Source organism: Trachemys scripta, chromosome 10 (genome assembly GCF_013100865.1).
Source record: "Trachemys scripta elegans isolate TJP31775 chromosome 10, CAS_Tse_1.0, whole genome shotgun sequence".
NCBI classification, from domain to species: Eukaryota; Metazoa; Chordata; order Testudines; family Emydidae; genus Trachemys; species Trachemys scripta.
In genome coordinates, this window is record NC_048307.1 from 15,713,336 (window position 1) to 15,734,827 (window position 21,492).

Genomic DNA, 21,492 nt, shown 5'->3' on the forward strand with positions numbered 1-21,492 from the left:
GGATGGATTAGTGATTGCAAAATGAGAAATTGAATTTAAGTGTATAATTAGAAGGTACACAAGAAACAAGATAATATACAATCACTGTATATCACAGACTTTGCTTACATTGTTTCAATGTAGAATATAAAGGCACTATTATACAGGCAGAATTGTATTTTACTATTACCTGGAATCTTTTAGAACATTTAGGACAGGAATAAAATCTTTTCCATATTAAAGAGAATAAAAAATTGTATCCAGATATGTTTGAAACATTGTATAGGTTCATAAAAAAAAACAAAACACCCCCAAAAAGTTGCCTCTCTACCCAAAATAAAAATAAAATAAAATAAAATAAATAAATAAAAACCCAACACATTTTTTTTTTCTCTAATTTAAAAAAACACCACCACATTTTAAAAAACTTTACAGGCTTAAATACTGCTTTGTAAGATACATGTGAAACTCTGTTAAAGAAGTTTTGAAAATAGAGCAAAGGAAATTCACTGTCAAGACTGTAGCATTACTACTACATTTTTGTATTAACATAATGAAGTAAATACTTTTTCTGATGTGATTTTTTGCACTCTGAATGCTTCAGACATACCAAGAGAGTCAATCATCCAAATTAGGACAGGATTCTACAAGGGTAAAAAGAGTCAATTTTGATGCACTAATGGTCTTCAGGATGTCCCAGGTATAGTTAAACTTCTACTTCCATAGTATTTTATCACCAGTTTCTCTAATAAATGAGCGTCATTTTTAAAAGTGACGAGTAATTTGAGTGTCCAGATTGGGACTCCTAACAGGGGTTGGGTTTTTAGAAGTGCTGAACACCCACTCTCTGAAAAATCAGGTCCCAGAACTAAGGCATGTAAAACCACTAGTAACTTTTAAAGATTTAGGCCATGATGCTCATACTCATTGAGGGAGAAATCAGATATATTTGAAAAGTGCTCTCAGATTCTTCTCCAAAACTCAGACAAGAGGATAAAAGTTAATGATCGAACGTTAACTCCAAAAGAGATGTGCTGGATCATTTAATATATAGAGTAAAACAAACACAATCAGGTATTTATACATATCAGTAATTCTATTTTAATTACTACTCACTCCTATGAATTTCTAGATGCAACTGAAGTCACTGAAGTATAGCACTGTAAACAGTTTGATCCTAGCTGCCCAAGAGACATCTCACCCTATGCACTACTGCACAGCAAGATCAGTTAAAGTGCTCTTGTTCACAGTATCTAGATCTGGATATCTGGGATTGCTTGTACCATGAATTCAGTGGAGGTTCCTTGTCTAGAATTTGCTTCCCCCATTGCTCCAACAGAGCCCAAGCATGGCAGCCTTCAGGATATGGTAAAAGACCCATACACTTCTTCAGTCTTTCACTGGTGGTAGTGAATGGAGGGGGGAGGGGCAGTGAACAGTTTCAGTCCAAGTGGGGCCATCTACTTACAGTATACGTTTTATGTACAATTCTAGGAATTTTGAACATGCAATTAAGAGATATTGATCAGCACATTTTAAAAGTCTGATAAATATAAAATTATATTGGACAGTATTAATTCACAACACTATAACCTAAAACACCTTTCCGCTATCTCCCCAAGCATCTTTTAATCTGTGTCTACTTACCATTTTCCACATATGGATGAAAGGGCAAAACTAGTGCAAGAATGACTCTGCCTCTAGTTGGCTCCAATACACTTCTAATATCTTTTAATACAGTCAGTGGCTGATCACAGCGATCAAGCAAATTCAAGCAGCTGATAACATCATACTGGAATCCTGTGTTCTGCCATTCATTTATACCCAGCACTCTAAAAAAAAGAGAGAGAGAGAGAGAGATGCAAAGTGTTACAGGTAAACAACTGCAGGCTGAGTGCAGAGTTCTCAGTACACAGCCTGCCTATAGCAATTAGGAGAAGGAGAGAATTCCCTACAGCTGAGGCTGACCTTACCTTTATCAGACACTCCCTTTATACTGAGAGCACATAGGGCTTGTCTACACAGGGAACTTAGTTCGCACTGAGGGAATACACACGGATTGGTGTGCAATACATAAGCCACACTAAGAGCATGCAGATGGGGTTGCTGTGCCCTCTTTTAATTTGCATCATGTGTACACAGCAGGAGCTGGATGTGCACTAAGCATGCAGTATACTGGGTGGGTATCCCAAAATCCTTTGCTTCGATGCTGAGCTGTGTGCATTCTGGGATTTTTCTTGCTGAGCATTGTGAGATGCATAGCAGAAGCCAGGGGAATTCTGGGACTTGGGGGGGGGTCAAACTCCAAAAAATCCCATGCTTTTGCTTCTTCCATTCCATACTTCCCCTCTTTCTGGGTGGGCTAGCACCATTTTTGAATCGCTGTCAGCCAGCAGGAATGCAAGAATGCTGTGAATTGCTGTGCTCGTAGCTGCAATTTGCAAACACACAGAGACTCCATCTAAATTCTCAGAGCCAGGTGGCTTCAGTTTTGGAAGCCAGCAGTGGCACCTGCAGTAGCACCAGCAGGTGGAGAAGGACGATGATGATAATGATGACACTGAGGAAGAAGAGGTTACTTACCTGGTACAGTAAATGAGTTCTTCGAGATGTGTCCCCCCATGGATGCTCCACTTGAGGTATTCATGTGGCTTTGATCAGGTTTTTTCGGCAGCTTGTTTAGTCCACACGTGCCCTAGCCATCCTCATGCCCATACGGAGGATATATAGGTCGGCAAGAGACAACCTGCTCTCAGTTTCTTCTCTATCACAATAGTCCCATGAACATGAACTCCAAAGCAGAGGGGAAGGAGACCAGGTAGTGGTGTGTCCCTATGGCTGCTCATCTCAAGGAACTCCAGTTACCATAAAAGGTAAGTAACCTCTCCACATGTCCCTATGGGTGCTCCATTTCAGGTGACTAGCACTATCCTCTGAAAGAAGTGGGAGCTTTGAAACCCTACCTAGAACTATTTGTAGAACTGAAGAACCAAACACTGCATCTGCTCTAGAGGTGTGCATGAAGGCATAAAGTTTTAAGAAGGTGTGAACTGATGTCCATGTAGCCACTTTGCAGATTTCCATAATAGGAACATCTTTCAGCAAGGCAAAAAGACATACACTGAGATGTGGCAGAGTGGCTACTACCCTAGGTGGGCATGGCACCTTAGTAGCTGCACAGCAGAAGAGGATACAGCCAGAAACCAAATTTAGAAAGTCTCTAGGTGGACACTGGTGTTCCTTTAGCTCTATCTGTGATAGAGAATAGTCTTGGAAAAATTCTAAAAGGCTCGGTCCTCTCCAAATAGTAAACTAGCACCCTCTAATGTCTAAAGTATGAAGGGCAGCATCTTCCCTAGTCTGATGGGATTTAGGATGGAAAACTGTGGATGAACAGTCTGATATGTAAATTGGAGACTATTCTGGGTAGGAACCATGGGTGGTTGGAGGGATACGTTCTCCTTGAAGACCATATAAGGCAGATCAGCTATCAAAGTCCCTAATTCACCAACTCTTTGAGTGGAGGTAATTGCCACTAGAACGGCTGTTTTCATGGAAAGGTTTAGAAATGTACAAGTAGCTAGTGGCTCAAAGGGAGCTTTCATCAGAGAATTAAGAACTAAGTTCAAATCTCAGGTCGGGGTGAGCTCTCTGACATTTAGGAAGAGTTTCGATAACTTTGATGAATCTGGAAGTTGCAGAATGAGCAAATACCAAAAAACCTTCCACAGGAAAATGAAAAGTTGTGATGACCACTAGGTGGACTTTATTGGAGCTTTAACAAAAGACCTCCTTTCTTCAGAGTGAACAGGATTTCCAGGACCTCCAAGATGGGTGAGTCAACAAGAGATAGGGCAAAGATAGGTGTAACAGTGGTAAAATCTCTTCCATTTCCGAAGGTAAATTTTCCTGGTAGATTCCTTTCTTGAATCTTGAAGACTTCTTGAATCTCTCTGAAGCAAGGGAGTTCTAATCCCAAGACCTATCTAGGTACCAAGCCTTGAACTGGAGAACATCCAGGTTGGGATAATGAACATTTTCCAAATCCTGAGGGAGAACAATGAATGTTAGCAGGAGATTGATGGCTGGCTGGGATGAGAAGTGAATGAGGTAAGGAAACCATACCAGTTTTGACCAGGTTGGTGCAATCAAAATTACTGTGGCTTTGTTCTGTTTAGAACTCTGAGGATCAGTGTTGGAGAGAAGGCATATAAGGAGACTGACTAAGAGAGGAGAAAGGCATCCCCCAGGGAATAGCAACCAAGACCTCCCCTTTGCAGAGCTTTGCACATTTGCTGTTGTCAGCAGTGGCTGAAAGCTTTATATTCGGAAGACCCCTAGTAACAAAAATCTGTCAGAGTATGGATCTATTGAGTTCCCACTCATGATCTTGGTCTGCTGAGGTAGTTGGCAATTGTGTTTTGGAGTCCAGGCAAAAACTGTCAAGATATGTTGAGCTATTCATTAGTTCCATAACTTGATTGCCTTTGAGCAGAGGGGGAGGAAGGGGAAAATCTAGTGCCCCTTTGTTAATTTATGTAGTGCATACTGGACTTGTCTGTCATTATATGGAGCGATTGACTTATCATGGAGAAGTGGTGCTAGCAAGTATATCATATTGTTCTGAGCTTCAGAATGTTGATATATAGGGTAGACTCCTGGGCAGACCATCTGCCCTGGATCATGTGGTCCCATGGAAAAGCTCCCCATCCCAGGAGGGATGCATCCAAAACCATTGTGACAATGGGAGGATGACTGAAGGGAACCCCTGAGCACATGTAGTCCAGATTTTTCAACTAGTTGAGAGAGACTAGCACACAGCTGGGAATAGAGAACAACTTGTTTAGACTGTCTCTGTTGGGAATATAAGTTGTCCTGAGCCAGACTTGGAAGCAGCATAGATATAAGTCTGTGTGCAATGTGACAAAGGTACATGCTGCCATGTGCCAGAGGAGCTGCAGGCACAATCTGCCAGTAACCTGTGGGCTCATTTGGACTCATGCTATTTAGTATGTAAGAGTGAGAAATCTGTCCTCTTTGTGTTAGGCTCTGGAAGTCATGGCATTTAGAGTGGTCCCTATGAACTCTATTCACTTTAGAGGTAAGAGGGAAGACTTTGCAGTGCTGAGTTGAAGGATGAGCATGTAGAAGAGAGACAGCTTTCTTTACAGTGGTTCAAAATTTGATGTAGGAATGCCCCTTGAGATGTTTGTTGAGATAATTACTTCCCATTGGTAAAGCTGTGTGGTGACTACCACCATAATTTTTGTAAGTACTCTGGGAGTAGTAGAGAGTCTGAAAGACAAGACTCAGTACTGATAGTGGTCCTGACACTAGTGGTAGGAATCTCTTCTTAGAGATGTATTGTGACATGAAAGCATGTGTCCTGAAGGTAAAGGGTTGCAAAATAGTCCCCCAGATTCAGGGATGGAGTGATATCTGTGAGTGTTACCATCTTTAACCTCTGTATCTTGACAAAGGTATTTGGTATAGTGAGATCTAGAAATGCCCTCCCTTCTTTTTGGGAATTAGAAAGTACTTTGAATAGAATCCCCTTCCTCTGTACTGAGTGGGAACTGGTTCCATGGCCCCTATGCAGGAGGGAGAGAACCTCTTATCTCAGGAGAGGTTTGTGAGATGGGTCCCTGAAAAAGGGATGGAGAAGAGGGGTTCAAGGGGGTATGGAGTAGCCCGATGTTATAACCTCCAAAACTCATCTGTTGGAGGTAATCTGCTCCCATGAAGTGCAAAAAAGAGAGTGATGATCCCCAAAAGGGCGAAGGAAGGAAAGAGCAAGATAGTTCAGCATCAAATCCAGATCACGGAGGTGTTTGAGGCCCTTGACTGAGACATCAAACAAGCACTATGTAGATGGTGGCTGTTGAATCGATTCAAGTTCAGCTGTTGACAATTTTCCCCTCTGCCTTCTGGATTTCTTTTTAGGCAGCTCCTAGGCCTTAAGGAAAACTGAGCTGCATGGGATCTCAACTGTCTGAGACTAAATCTCCTCTTGTTTGCAGGATGTAATATGCCCAGTGAACGAAGGGTCACCCTGGAATCCTTCAGAAAATGCACAGACTCACCTGTGGATTCATTAAATAATTGAAGACCATCAAAGGGGAGATCCTCTACAGTGTTTTGGACTTCATGCAGAAATCCTGATGACTGCAGTCATGAGACTCAACGCATAACTACAGCTGTAGAGGTGCATCAGTGTCAGTGTTGACAGAGTGAGACCCATAAAGCTGTTCTGGTTAAGAGCTGTCATTCCACAATAATGGCCAGAAATAGCTCTTGTGAAAGGTGTTCAATAAAGGAAATAAATTTCATATAAATTAAGATAGTTGTATTTTTCCAAGAACACCTGATAATTACCAATTCTACACTGCAGGATGACAGAGGAATAGCTCTTATGATCTAAGCACTTGTGATCCTTATCATGAGGGGTAGCCTTTGAATAGTGCTGCCTCCACAACCAAGGAGTTAGGGGTAGGGTAGGAAAATAATTCAGAACCCCTCGTCTGAACATATTACTTTTGTCTGCCCTCTGGTCGAGGGGAGTGGGAGGGGGGGAAGATGGGGCACAGCAGCAGCAGAAGTCTGCCAAATTGTCTTGGCAGATTCGAACAACGCCTTGTTTATGTGGAGAACCACATGGCCAAAGATGGTGTAGAAAGAATGTCCAACAATTTATGTTGTGTCTCTGACTTCTTCCAGCAGTATTTGAAGAGTGTCTGCCACTTTCTTCATCAAGTCTTGAGACAGTTTGAAGTCATCCACAGTAGATGGAGGGGGCATAACAGCTTCATCCAGGGAGGATAAAGAAACATTTGTCTAAGCAGTAGCAACCTCACCAGCCCTCCTCTCTTGCTCTTCAAACTTCTCCTCTTGAAATGGGGAAAGAGGGAATTGCGGAGTACTGACCTTGGCATTCCTATCAGCACTGGGTATCTCGGAGAATTGCTGGCAGTATAAGAACAGCCATACTGGGTTAGACCAAAGGTCCATCCAGCCCAGTATCCTGTCTTCCGACAGTGGCCAATGCTAGGTGTCCCACAGGGAATGAACAGAAGCTAGGGACACCATATCTGCCCATCCTGGCTAATAGCCATTGACGAACCTATCCTCCATGAACTTAATTAGTTCTTTTTTGAACCCTGTTATAGTCTTGATCTTCACAACATCCTCTGGCAAGAAATTCCACAGACTGACTGCATTGTGTGAAAAAAAAAAATACTTCCTTTTCATAGAATCCTAGAATCATAGAACTGGAAGGGACCTCAAGAGGTCATCTAGTCCAGTCCCCTGCACTCAAGGCAGGACTAAGTATTATCTAGACCATCCCTGACAGGTTTGTCCAACCTGCTCTTAAAAATCCCCAATGATGGAGATTCCACAACCTCCCTAGGCAATTTATCCCAAGGCTTAACCACTCTGACAGTTATGAAGTTTTTCCTAATGTCCAACTTAAACCGCCCTTGCTGCAATTTAAGCCCATTGCTTCTTATCCTATCCTCAGAGGTTAAGAAGAACAATTTTTCTCCCTCCTCCTTGTAACAACCTTTTATGTACTTAAAAACTGTTATGTCTCCTCTCAGTCTTCTCTTCTCCAGACTAAACAAACCCAATTTTTTCAATCTTCCCTCATAGGTCATGTTTTCTAGACCTTTAATAATTTTTGCTGCTCTTCTTTGGACCTTCTCCAATTTGTCCACATCTTTCCTGAAATGCGGAGCCCAGAACTGGACAATATCTAGTTGAGGCCTAATCAGGGTGGAGTAGAGCGGAAGAATTACTTCTCGTGTCTTGCTTACAATACTCCTGCTAACACATCCCAGAATGATGTTTGCTTTTTTGGCAACAGCATTACACTGTTGACTCATATTTAGCTTGTGATCTACTATGACCCCCAGATCTCTTTCTGCAGTACTCCTTCCTAGGCAGTCATTTCCCATTTGGTATGCGTGCAACTGATTGTTTCTTCTTAAGTGGAATACTTTGCATTTGTCCTTATTGAATTTCATCCTATTTACTTCAGACCATTTCTCCAGTTTGTGCAAATCATTTTGAATTTTAATCCTATCCTCCAAAGCACTTGGAACCCCTCTCAGCTTGGTATCGTCTGCAAACTTTGTAAGTATACTCTCTATGCCATTATCTAAATCATTAATGAAGATATTGAACAGAACTGGACCCAGAACTGATCCCTGCGGGACCCCACTCATTATGCCCTTCCAGCATGACTGTGACCCACTGATAACTACTCTCTGGGAATGGTTTTCCAACCAGTTATGCACCCACCTTATAGTAGCTCCATCTAGGTTGCATTTCCCTAGTCCGTTTATGAGAAGGTCATGTGAGACAGTATCAAAACTTTACTAAAGTCTAGATATACCATGTCTACTGCTTCCCCCACATCCACAAGGCTTATTACCTGGTCAAAGAAAGCTATCAGGATTGTTTGACACGATTTATTCTTGACAAATCCAAGCTGACTGTTAATTATTACTATCTTCTAGATGTTTGCAAATTGATTGCTTAATTATTTGCTTCACTATCCTTCCAGGTACAGAAATTAAGTTGACTGGTCTGTAATTCCCCAGGTTGTCCTTATTTCCCTTTTTATAGATTAGCAATGTATTTGCCCTTTTCCAGTCCTCTGGAATCCCTCCAGTCTTCCATGACTTTTCAAAGATAATTGCTAATGGCTCAGATATCTCCTCAGCCAGCTCCTTGAGTATTCTAGGATGCATTTCATCAGGCCCTGGTGACTGGAAGACATCTAACTTGTCTAAGTAATTTTTAACTTGTTCTTTCCCTATTTTAGCCTCTGCTCCTACCTCATTTTCACTGGCATTCATTAGGTTAAACATCCAATCACCACCAATCTTCTTGGTGAAAACTGAAACAAAGAAGTCATTATGCACCTCTGCCATTTCCACATTTTCTGTTATTGTTTCTCCCCCCCCCCCCCATTGAGTAATGAGCCTACCCTGTCCTTGGTCTTCCTCTTGCTTCTAATGTATTGCAGAATGTTTTCTTGTGTTATGAGAAGGAGTAAACAACACTTCCTTGCTTACTATCTCCACAACCAGTCATGATTTTATAGACCTCGATCATACCCCCTTAGTCATCTCTTTTCCAAGCTGAAAAGTCAGTTTTATTAATCGCTCCTCATACAGAAGCCATTCCATACCCCAATCATTTTTGTTGCCCTTTTCTGAACCTTTTCCAATTCCAATATATCTTTTTTCAAATGGGGTAATCACATCTGCACTCAGTATTCAAGATGTGTATGTACCATGGATTTATATAGAGACAATATGATATTGTCCTGTCTTATTATCTATCCCTTTCTCAATGATTCCCAACATTGATTGCTTTTTTGACTGCTGCTGCACATTGAGTGGATGTTTTCAGGGAACTATCCACAATGACTCCAAGATCTCTTTCTTGAGTGATAGCAGCTAATTTAGACCCCATTGTTTTATATGTATAGTTGGGATCATGTTTTCTAATGTGCATTACTTAGCATTTATCAACATTGAATTTCATTTGCAATTTTGTTGCCCAGTCACCCAAATTTATGAGATCCTTTTGTAGCTCTTCACAGTCTGCTTGGGATTTAACTATCTTGAGTAGTTTTGTATCATCTGCAAATTTTGCCACATCACTGTTTACCCCCTTTTTCCAGATGGTTTATGAATATGTTGAATAGGACTGGTCCCAGTACAAACCCCTGGGGGACACCATTATTTACCTCTCGCCATTCTGAAAACTGACCATTTACTCCTACCCTTTGTTTACTATCTTTTAACCAGTTACCAATCCACGAGAGCACCTTCCCTCTTATCCCGTGGCAGCTTACTTTGCTTAAGAACCTTTGGTGAGGGATCTTGTCAAAGGCTCTCTGAAAATTTAAGTACACTATATCCCCCTTGTCCACATGCTTGTTGACCCCCTCAAAGAAATCTAATAGATTGGTGAGGCATTTTACAAAAACCATGTTCACAGAATATCAGTGTTGGAAGGGACCTCAGGAGGTCATCTAGTCCAACCTCCTGCTCAAAGCAGGACCAATCCCCAGACAGATTTTTGCCCCAGATCCCTAAATGGCCCCCTGGTTTTAGCAGGCCAATGCTGAAACCACTGAGCTATGAGATGCTGCACATGTTGACTCCTCCCCAACAAATTATGTTCATCTATGTGTCTGACAATTTTGTTCTTTATTATAGTATGCAGCCCCAAGATCCCAATGTGCTCATTTGAGAAGCAATATGGGAACAGGGAAGGCATCCAGGATTCACCATACCAAGGAGGATGCTGAGGAAGTTGGGGCCTCATGAGCCTTGAAGTATCCCTTGGTGGAGCAAGCTCAGGAGAGTCTAGTCTAGGCAGATATCATAAGAGCCCCGAACAGATAGTTCTCCTCTTTTAGACTTTGTAGATGAGCAGATGAAGGAGTGATGGTTTGTCTCTCCGTACGCATGGTTAAAAGGGTATTAGGCAGTACGGGTGATAGACTTCTGCTATCTCTGGTACCTTGCCTACCTGAGTTCAATAAAAGGACATTTAGATTCACTGGAGATTAACAAATCCCTGGAAAATCTGAACTCCTGCAGCATCAGGTGAGGTTGCACAGGAACCTGGTGAACTGATAATGTAGAGGCCTGCAGCACTGAGGGCAGCGCATGTGGTGCTGACATTTTCTGGTCTGTCAGTTGAGGTATTAAAGATGCTGCAGGCAGTACTGACTTCGTTGGTGCAGAGCCCATAGGACCTCAGTCATGCTTCTTTGGTACTGATCAATGGGTACCTGGTGATTTAGATGAACTCGAGGACTTCAATTTAGTGCTCTTGGCTTGGGATCTCCAGTACAGCAGATCTCTTAGAGCTGTGTTTTTTCTGAGGAGATTTAGTACTCCTCTACATAGACGTCTTTCCTGCATCACTTGCAGGTTTGCCAGAGGCTGACAGAGCACTGTGGTCACTTAGAGGCTGCTATACCGGGGGCAGGCGTTGGGCTCTGTAGTGGCATAACAACTAAAAATCTTGTCCTGTTCCTCAAAAAATAGGCAGACTGAAGAGACAGCACTGGATTGTCTGTTCTGTCTTTGTAACATTTGCTTTAGCTGTTTGGTTTTTATATAGCACTGAAAGGCAGTCCAGTTGTGACCCTTTTTGGCCACCTGTTTGGAGATTTCCTTGAAGAGTTTCTTATTGCTGTGGCTTGTCACAAGAGCTACTTGCACTGTTGATTCTCCTCAAATGGCGAGGAGATCAAGGACCACACCATGGCTACATGCAGCTGCTTGAGGAATGTTGTATAGCTTCTGGGTAATATCGCATTAATACTGGTATATTTGAATCCAGCAGCAAATGAGCAAATTCTGGCCCTGGTCAAGTTTTTTAAATAGGGAAGGGGACATCTGGTCAATTTGACCTCAGAGCAGTGAAGGGTACACAGATAAACAGGCTGGCTGGTCACAGATGCCCACAAAGCAGTGGGATAGCAGTTGGAGGACTGCCAAAGTAGTCCTCAGCAGCATGGCGTCCACACAAACAGTCCACACTAACTCAATTCACAACAAACTTTGTACACTTTGAAAGAGGACTGCAGAATTCACACCACATAGGGAGTTAGTGCGCTTTAAGCATTTGCATCATGTGTATGCAAGCTTTTTCAATCCATACTAACTCGAGTTAGTACAAACTAAAACCCGAGTGTAGACATGCCTATAGATATGGTCTCTCCACTCCTCTAGGCAAGACAGAGTTAACATTCTCCCAGCCAGCCACTAGACAGCTTTATATATCCCATTAGACAAACAACTGAGTTTGGACCTTGTTTGGAATTACTACATAAAAATATTTACAGAAATGCCATATCCTAGTATTAAATTTGATACAATTTGGAGAAATAGCAAAGCTCAAGTGTCAAGTTCAAGACTATCCACATCTTTGACTCCTCTCAGTCTCTGAGAGTACAACCCCTCAGGTGTTAGGCCTCTTGCATTCACCTGTTCTGGAATGGAACCTCTCACTTCCCCCATTCTTTAGATGGGGTCTTGGCATACAGTCCCTTGTGCACTAACTGATTACAGTAGGCCTGATTGGATTTAGACACCTGCAAGACTTCCTTTCAAGAGCTGTTATCAGTGCTTGAATACAATGCGACAAATCAATATTTTCAAAACAAAATAGTGTTTAATCTCAACACTACAAACAAAGAACAACAAAAGCAAACACAGCACAACAGTCTTTAAAACAACAAAAAGTCTACGTGCATAACTGTCTCGCCTAAAGCGTAGATGTGCCTCACTTATCCAGACACTTCCACTTCTCAGAATTGGGGTTCAGTCTGTTTCCCTTAAATCCCTGTCTCTCTCATGTCTCAGAGCTGTCCATTTATCAGTTCCAAAGCTCTTTGCCAGTCTCTCTCTCCTGAACCTGTTTCTTTTTGTCACTCTGTATCTCTTATGCACCCCATCATGGGGGGCAGGATAGACTTCAAAGCCATTGTTCTCTGCACTGTATTGATAAATGGTGTTTGTCTGCCTTCCTGTCTATGTGCAGGTCAGCTCATGCCTCAACTATCATCCCCTGAAATCATATAGCAAGCAACACAATAATAAAATAAATGGAACACATAATATTCATAAAATATTACAGGCAGTTGCTACGCCCTTCACATCAAGAATTACATCAAGCCAACCTATGTAGTACAATACCTGTATTTCTTTTTCTGAAGCTGCCATATCATAGTTTCAGACAACTCAGTGGCATAGATTTCTTCAAAGTGAGGACTCATGACTTTAGTGACCTCTCCATCTCCAGCCCCTAAATCAAGAAGTCTGTGGGATTTCCACTCTGGGTTTATTTTGAGTAGTCTCTGAAATTGTTCTGATGAAAATACAAACATTGAGCCTCTTCCCAGCAACCTGAAATGTAAAGATGGCAGTGTCTGATTTTGTGCAAACTTAAACAGGGAAGACTTTAAATGTTCCTATTGCACTCTGTAAATTATTTTAAACAAGTAACAGATAAGGTCACTGCTCAGAGGAATTTACAATCTAATTTAGACAAATGCAATACGCAGGTTGAAAGATCAGATAACAAATGCATGCAGATAGCATTGGTGTGGGCTTTACAAAGAAATCTGATGGGCAGAGGGAAGTCATTTGGTTCCTGGAAAGAGGGATGCAGGTCTAAGAGAACGGGGTCATTCAAAAAAGGGACAAAGCCAAGAGTGGGAAGAAGAGATAAAGCCCAAATCCTGCTCTTTGTACTTGCATGAGATGACTCTCTGGCTTCAACAGGCAACTGACCTCATGTGAGCACAGCAAGTGGGATTTGGCCCTAAAGGACGAGGTAAGAGGAAATAGGAGGTGAAAACAGAGATGTAAGTAGGCACAAAGCATGAGGAATTTGATGTGGAAATGGAAAGGAAGCCAGTGAAGAAACGTGAAGAGCAGACAGGGTAACATGTTTGGAATAGTGGGAGAGAAAAAGGATTATTTTTTAGAACTGTATGATGTAGTGACTCAACTTCAGTGGTCGTGACTGCTATATGAAGTTCCTATATGTGACAGAAAAGGATGTGGAATAGAAAATGAGCAATTCATTAAGGAATTGGCTACAGGTGACAATTGGATTCTCTACAGATCAGGTCAATGACATCTCCACCTGTGATTGTTTGAAGAGTATATAGTGTAAGATTACAGCTGTTGTGACAGAAGTTCAGAGGATGAAAGAGTTAGGACAGCAGGTAGGGGAAGAAAGAATTGGTCAGTAACAGATGCAAGGGGAATAAAGAATATTATTTCAGTCTACCTTGAGGTATGAAGTCAAACTTAGGAAAGACAATGACTAGTACAAATAGGCCATAGCAGCAAAGAGATTTATGATCAAGAGCAAGGACAGGGAAATTGAAGAGAATAAGCAGCAAAAATGATGAAACAGGATGAGGGGTGAGAAAGAAGTCACCCAGGAAAGGCAGAATTTATTAGTAACGGATGCACACTGAATTAAGTGATATAGAAGAAACCATCAGTTAAATTTCTAGTACAGAGGCTAGGGGGGAGGGGGGAGGGGATTTTAAATATAGAGTATAGCCCATTTAAGCAGAGCCCCCTTGCAGTACATTTATATCAGTCTACAATGTATAATTGGCTCATAGCTATTGTTCCTAAAAGGCACTGTGAGGTGTCGTTCAAAGCACTAGAAAGCGTTTGAGAAAAAGAAAGATGGGAGAGGAAGGAAAAAGGGGAGACCAAAGAGACCTATATATAAAGCTACAAGGAACTAAGCACTCCACAGGAAAGCTCACATGAACATCTGGTTGTGAAATAAGGTGAAAGATAATTTTGCTAGCCATAGTAGCCAGATACTATTCTCAGATCATACTGTGTAGCCGTGCAAGGGAAGTTTAAAATTAAAAAAAAAAAAAAAAAGTCAAGCATGTAGCTATAATAAGATGCATTCTCCACAAAGCATCAGACCGGAGGTGAAGTTGGTCATATGCCTGATTGTGGTGGAGTGGGGCGGGGAAGAGATTGTAATAGTAAGGGAATTTTTGCACAGTCTGCAGAAATGAGGATACCAAATGAACAGCCTTCTCCTCACTCACTCTCTTTCCCACCCCAACCCTCCCGCCAAGATACCCACCAGTCAAGCTTGATATCTTGTTTGGGATGGGTTCCCTGACTGCCCAGAAACAAAATGATATAAAATCTATTTTTGTATTTTAAAGCAGGTTCTCAAACTGGGGGTTGGGACCCCTGAGGGGGTCACGAGGTTATTATATGAGGGGTTGCGAGCTGCCAGCCTCCACCCCAAACCCTGCTTTGCCTACATAATTTATAATGGTGTTAAATATATAACAAAGTATTTTTAATTTATAAAGGGGGGGGTCGCACTCAGAGGCTCGCTATGTGAAAGGGGTCACCAGTACAAAAGTTTGAAAATCACTGTTTTAAGGGTTAGAAGACAGCTTTGAATATTGTGCGGACCAATTTTACAAGCCTAAGCGTACCACAAAAGCTTTAACATAGCTTTAGGCCTCCAAGCATCCTATGTGGTGTATAAAATTAAATTATCAAAACATCCCTTTTTCTGTTTGAATTTGTTTCATAATAAAGTTAGTTAATAAAAAATGTTAAATAATAAAGTGGAAATCAAAATTAATTTAAACAAAATGTTTCAATTGACTAGATCTGAAGGCTTTTGGGTGTTGTTTTTTTACACTATCAATTCACAAAAGTTTTAGATTTTGACTTTTGTCCCAATTCAGGAGAGGAAAATTATTTTAAATCTCAAAAATTCTCACAGAAGAAAAAATGTTTTCCCATTGAGCCCTAGCTGACACCCATAAAGACTATTTCCAGAGGGGGGGAGGGGGTTGAGTCTAAGCGCATGGCCCTGTGGTAACAGTTCCACATTGTATTATGCAGGAAATCTAGGCTAGATTTCTGTATCTTGTCTCTTGCTCCATTCCCAGTAGAACTTAGGGTGACCAGACAGCAAGTGTGAAAAATCGGGACAGTGTGTTGGGGGTAATAGGAGCCTGTATAAGAAAAAGACCCAAAAATCGGGACTGTCCCTATAAAATCGGGACATCTGGTCGCCCTAGTAGAACTAGGGAGGCAATGCACACAACCTTGAAAGGAAAGTGGGAGAAGAATTTTCAAATGCTCTGCAGCAATCCCTCCAATAAATGCAGGAGCTATTCTGATGGGCAGTGCTCATACAACCATCTTCAACTAGGACAATCACCACCAATGTGCTCTCTAGAGATGGGAAGGCAAGTAAAGCAAAGAGTGAAAAAAATTGTGTGTGGGGGGGGAGGAAAATAATTGTTGAATCACAAGGAGGGGACCCCCACTCCATGGTAAATTTGGGAGGGAACAGGGAGAAAAAGTAGCTTTTATGTTCTAATTTAGAGTCCCGTGAACTTCTTTTGCCAATTTTTTTTTTTTTTTTTTTAATAGGAGGTAGGATTCTTTATAATTTAAAAAGATACAACAGAGCTTTTCTGGCCTTCTAGATATTTACATTTTTCTTTTATCACAGCTTAACTGAAATTGGAAAAATATCACTGAATATATAGATCAAATGATTTACATAAAGGTAGTTTAGATGCATTTGACAGAATGAAGAAAACGAAGCTAAGTGTATCTTGGAAAAGACCTGATTACTCTCTGCATGGTGGGGCATCAAGTGGCAGGACGGAGCACCTGGAAATCCAAATCCAGAGTTTTCTTATCCTATCTCGGTTTACAAAAAACTGTACTAGTACCACCTTTTCACTTACCCATTGATAGATGTCCTAGACATAAACAGGCTAAAAACTGAGGACACGAAAGAGTGATAGAGCTGGATAAAGAGCCAGCCTGATTTCTCAATGCTGTTGTTTAAGAAGATCTGTGTTCCCTGGTCAAGGTAACTCTGGACAAAGATAGGCTGAAGGGATTCACACAACTGCTCTGTGTTGCACATGTACCACTACAGAGAAAGAAAGGAACAACATTTTAAAACTTAAGCAATAAAAAACAGTAGTTCAAGAAATAATGAAAATCATATAAGACCAATATATCAAGCTGTTCTACAAATAAATTTAGGAACTCTATAGTCTAATAAATTCAAGGTGAATTTAGGTTTGGATTGTAATCAAATGCAGGCAGACTAATCTTGAAGAAATAATGTTTTAAAAACTGTGTTTTACATAGTACCGTGGACAGTTGTTTCACAAAGTATCTTCTATAAAAACAGCTGAATGGTTAGACTCCACTAGTTAACTTCCATTTTCTAACTCAATCACTCAGCTCTTCATGGGGCCTCCTACCAAACGGAATTCAGGAATACACCTGCAATACCTTCCCTGGAAAGAAAATAAAGTATCTAATCTATATTGCAAGCCAACACCCTTCCTTTCTCCACTGACTCTGTACATTACCTTTGAACACTCCTTGAAAAACTGACAGACAATGTTTCCTGCTATTCAGGTACCAACAAGTTGGTCCACAAATCTTGCTAAATGACTATTGCTATGCTATACAACTTCTTCCTGACATCACTATTAAAAACACAAACTAGATAGGTAAGTTTTGCCATGCAAAGCAAACCTTAGCATCAGCTAAATGGCAGCACCATCCTTTCAGCCTGGTGGACAAATGAAATCTGGATAGGAGAGCTCCTTTCATCATGTGCTATTTAACAATCATTTCCACACAAACTGCATAAGACATTTCTATTTGCAACCAGGACATTGCTTCTCTGTCTGTTTCAGGAAGGCTCCAATGGCACCTCTGACTGTATTCTCGATTTTTGCCTTCCACTATTAAATTAACAATCACTGATTTATTTCCCCACTACTTCTGCTCATTCTTCCATGCCATTGAATATTTATCACCTACACATCCATTGGCTCTTTACACCTAACCATGCAATTCCATCCTTGCTCATCACTAACTGTTTTGTATTATTATTTTTGTCCTCCATTCCTATTTGACTCCTCCAATGCTGTCTTTGCCCTAAATCTGATTTCTCATACTTCCCTGTTAATTATTAAGATGAATGTAGCCAAAAAAATAAAGGCCTGCTAAACAGGTCAGTTGCACAGTCTATAAGCAAAGTAGAACCATTAATAAAAGACCTCAAGACAGCAGTTGTTTAGAGGTAGTGCACCACCAAACCCAGGGAACCCTGGGTTTGAATGCTGAACTAAGTCCAGCTTCTTGTGCCAACAGGAGCAGGCAGCGCTGCAAGACAGTGCTCTCAGATGTGAAGGTGAACCTCATTTACTGATCACCATCACCGCCTTCCAGCCGATTAGGATCAGCATTATGTCTGAAGAGAGCACAGTTCAGCCTGATCATGATTCCAGTTGCACAAGCCCAGGGAAAATGGGGAGATGGGAGTGACAGAGGAAGAGGGCAGCATCAGGGAGAGATTAAATAAAGGAGGTGGGCAGAAGAGACTGAAAAACACAGCTTTGTCCCAGTTCTTTCTTGGGCCCCGATTTCATGACTCAACCCTGACTGCACAGAACTCCATCCTACAAGAAAGAGGACTCAGTGGGCTGGGAGGGTAATTATACCACTGGGAGAGCACAAGATGGCACACATTTATAGTTCACACAATCTACTAATGGAATGGCCAGATATAGAGACTCAACCCCACAACCAAAACTTCCCAAAATTGGGAGAGTTATATAGAAATCCTGAAATTTATAAGAAACAAAATGGACATTGGCTGCAACTACAGCAGAAGTCTCCAATCCATTTTCCCCTGGCAAACATAAAACTCTACTCTTCTATGGATACAGACCCAAGCTCGAAACTCTTGTCCCTGAGATGACAACAATCAGGAATGCATTCTAAAAGCTCAAGAGGTTGCTCTTCTGTAACTTGCAGCACAACACTTAAATCCCACACCTCTTAATATGTGGATGTTGTAACAATTTTGCCAAACTCAGAACCTTTACAATACACGGCCACTAGGACACATTGCTCTACACATTGATCCTTTTTGGTCTTGTTTACTTTGATCAGGGTGACCACCTTTACCTTCCAGCACCCTACTGTATTAACATGAAGGCCTGGTGATTGCCATTCATCTAGGAACTCTAAAACCTGTGGAATCGGTGACTAGGGTTTGTCTTCACTACTGGCCGGATCGGCGGGCAGCGATCGATCCAGCAGGGATTGATTTATCGCATCTAGTTTAGAAGCAATAAATTGATCCCCGGGCGCTGTCCCGTCGACTCCTGTGCTCCAGCTCAGCAAGAGGCACAGACAGAGTCAACAGGGGAGCGGCAGCAGTTGACTCACCGTAGCGAAAACACTGCGGTAAGTAGATCCAAGTACGTCGACTTCAGCTACGTTATTCACGTAGCTGAAGTTGCGTAATTTAGATCGATCCCCCCCCAGTGTAGACCAGGGCAAAGTATTGTTCCCTGTGACCAAAGCACTCTTCCGCTAAACTTTTCATTTGGGATGTGCCTTTGAAAAGATCCAAGAATAAGCAGTTTTCAGATGGAATTTTGCTTTGGTCTCCCTTTTAAAGAAGTTCAAGTCTCTGGGGATAAAGAGCCATCTTCCTGTTAAAAATTACTGCAAACCCTCAGCAAAGCCAATTACTGGTATGAAAATTTTTGTTAAGACCTCAGAACTACTGATACACCAAACTGTTATGAGGGAACTTTTCAGAACCTCCTGAGGCATCAATCAGAATTTGTAGGCACATATCAGAGAGTTTCCATCACAAAGCTAGAAAATCTAATTGTTCAGCCTTTTCATGGTCAGGGGTTGCTTTAATATTCTATTTTGGGCAGGGGACAAAAAAAAAAAAAAAAAAAAAAAAAAAAAAGAGCACAGTATAACCCCAAGAATGTCCAGAATTAGTTCTGCTGTTCTTATCCATTATGAGCTAAATTTGAGAATGATGTAAGTCGTTCTTACGCCTACATCTACTAATTTACCAACATGTCTAAACTGATGTAATTTGCAATCTGAGGAGCTGGAATAAAGTGTAATTCACTCCCTCTTATTAGTGATTTTCTTACTTCACTCTTCTCTTTTGGCCTTTCAGCATGGAAGGTGCAGCCTTTTTACACATGAAAATTAATCTGGAATAAGGGAGGGTATGAATTAAAAGTTAATTAATTATTCTTCATTAACGAAATGTGTGAATGCTCTTACGCCAGAGTAAGAGTGTCTTTTTCCAAATTAGTTTAACTCACTTCCAAAGTGGATTAAACTAATTTGGAATAAGGCCCTAATTCTGGAATAAGAGAATCCACACATTTCATTAATCAGGAATACCTAATCAGAAATAGCAAATCCTGAAAACCTCCCAATGTAGATAAGCTTTTAGATTCAATTGCCCAAGTCCAAAAGTAATGTGGAAGGGGAATACAAGTTCCATGGTAAGGTGATACAAACATAAGGTCCCAATCCTGAAATAAAATTGACATGAGTGCAGACTTGTGCCAATGTGGTCCCCTGCAGAAGTCAACATGGCTCTGTGCATATCTGGTTACATATCTAGTGGCGCCTAAGCAAGCAAGCCAGAATGTTTATGTTAGCATAAGAGACATGGGAGTAAATTACACCAATTGAGATTCCCTGTTATCGCTCTGATGTTATATTGTTGGTTGGCTTCTTTATTAAATTCCTTAGTGGGGGAGATTGATGGAAATATGGCATGATGGAGAAGATGCCTCACAATAACCTGGGTCATGAAGGTAAAACGAAGGCAAACTTACTAGCAGCAGATGGCCTGTAATTAGTCCTACCACTTTTTATTCAAAGTACAGGGGTATGTCTTTCAAAAGGGACAGTGACAATGACTCAGATATTTTGTGTGCACGCAGAATAATTTCTGTTGTTTTAATTTAATCATCAAAGTTGAGGATATTTTTCCTATCTTGTGCATTATCAAGAAGATTGTTTACTAAGTTCCAATCATTTACATCAGTGCTGCCCCACTGAAAAAAAGGGCATTGCTCCGGTGTCACTGAGGGCCTCATTTGAAGACAGTGTAGTTGCAGAGATGTAGAAAGGTCATTTGGCATGCAGAATCTTTACTACTGTTGCTAATGCATCAGAAGGAAAGAACCTAGGTTGAATTCAGAGTTCAGACTGAATCTGCAGGAACGCAATTAGAAAAAGCATCTTTTGATTTGTAAACTGAGCAAATTTAATATGGAAGCCACTGAGAAACAAACATGATACCATTTTTAGGAGCAAAAACACACTAATATCACTTCACATATTTATGTTTTGCTTACTAGCTCTGCTGTGGTGGAATTATAGGATACTGATATGCAGGCCCTGTCTACACTAAAAATATAACCATGTTGGGAGATATAACAACACAATTAGAGGGGAATTACAAATTACAGTGTAGAAGGGACTTTATTATTTACGTTATTGTGGTGCCTAAGAGCTCTAGTCATGGACCAGGACCCCACTGTATCAGGCACTGTACAAACAGAACAAAGAGACAGTTCCTGCCACAAAGATCTCACAAACCATGCCCCAAAATCTGCTAAAGTCTTGAATTATCCAAACTGCAACTGAACTGTGTCAGGGCAACCATGTTGCAACATAATTCCATAATGTGATTCTATTTGTAGTGTAGATGGGGCCTTACAAGGCTCTTTTTTAAAAGCTGAAATGGGACTGTAAATGGGGCCTTACAAAAAACCTGCATAGGAGCACAAATTGATGAGGATTAGGCAAGTGGTCAGCTGGGAAAGCTGACACTTATACGTTTATTTAAAAACAAAAAACACCTGTCCTAATACCTAAAATTGTGCAGGTAGCAATGCTATGCAAAAACATATACATATTCTGTTCCACCTCTCCATTTGTTTGTTACATTCACTTGCTGGGAGAGGAACTGTCTCTTAATGTATATTTGCACAGTGTTTAACACAATGAGACTTCTAGGTACTACTGTAATACAAATAATGATACAGGATTTATGTTTCAATATCCTGCTGGCTCA

At 41.1% G+C, this 21,492-nt stretch overlaps 1 protein-coding gene across 1 annotated transcript in view; it reads right to left on the bottom strand.

Annotated features, from left to right (window-relative positions):
- Positions 1 to 21,492, bottom strand: part of METTL9 (methyltransferase like 9) — a 38,854-nt gene that overhangs the window by 13,215 nt on the left and 4,147 nt on the right. Inside the window, exons 2-4 of the mRNA XM_034784289.1 lie at positions 16,292 to 16,482; positions 12,711 to 12,920; positions 1,627 to 1,811 (exon numbers count right to left, since the gene is read on the bottom strand). Of these exons, the coding sequence (XP_034640180.1) occupies positions 1,627 to 1,811; positions 12,711 to 12,920; positions 16,292 to 16,482 (586 nt within the window). The remainder of the gene's footprint in view (positions 1 to 1,626; positions 1,812 to 12,710; positions 12,921 to 16,291; positions 16,483 to 21,492) is intronic.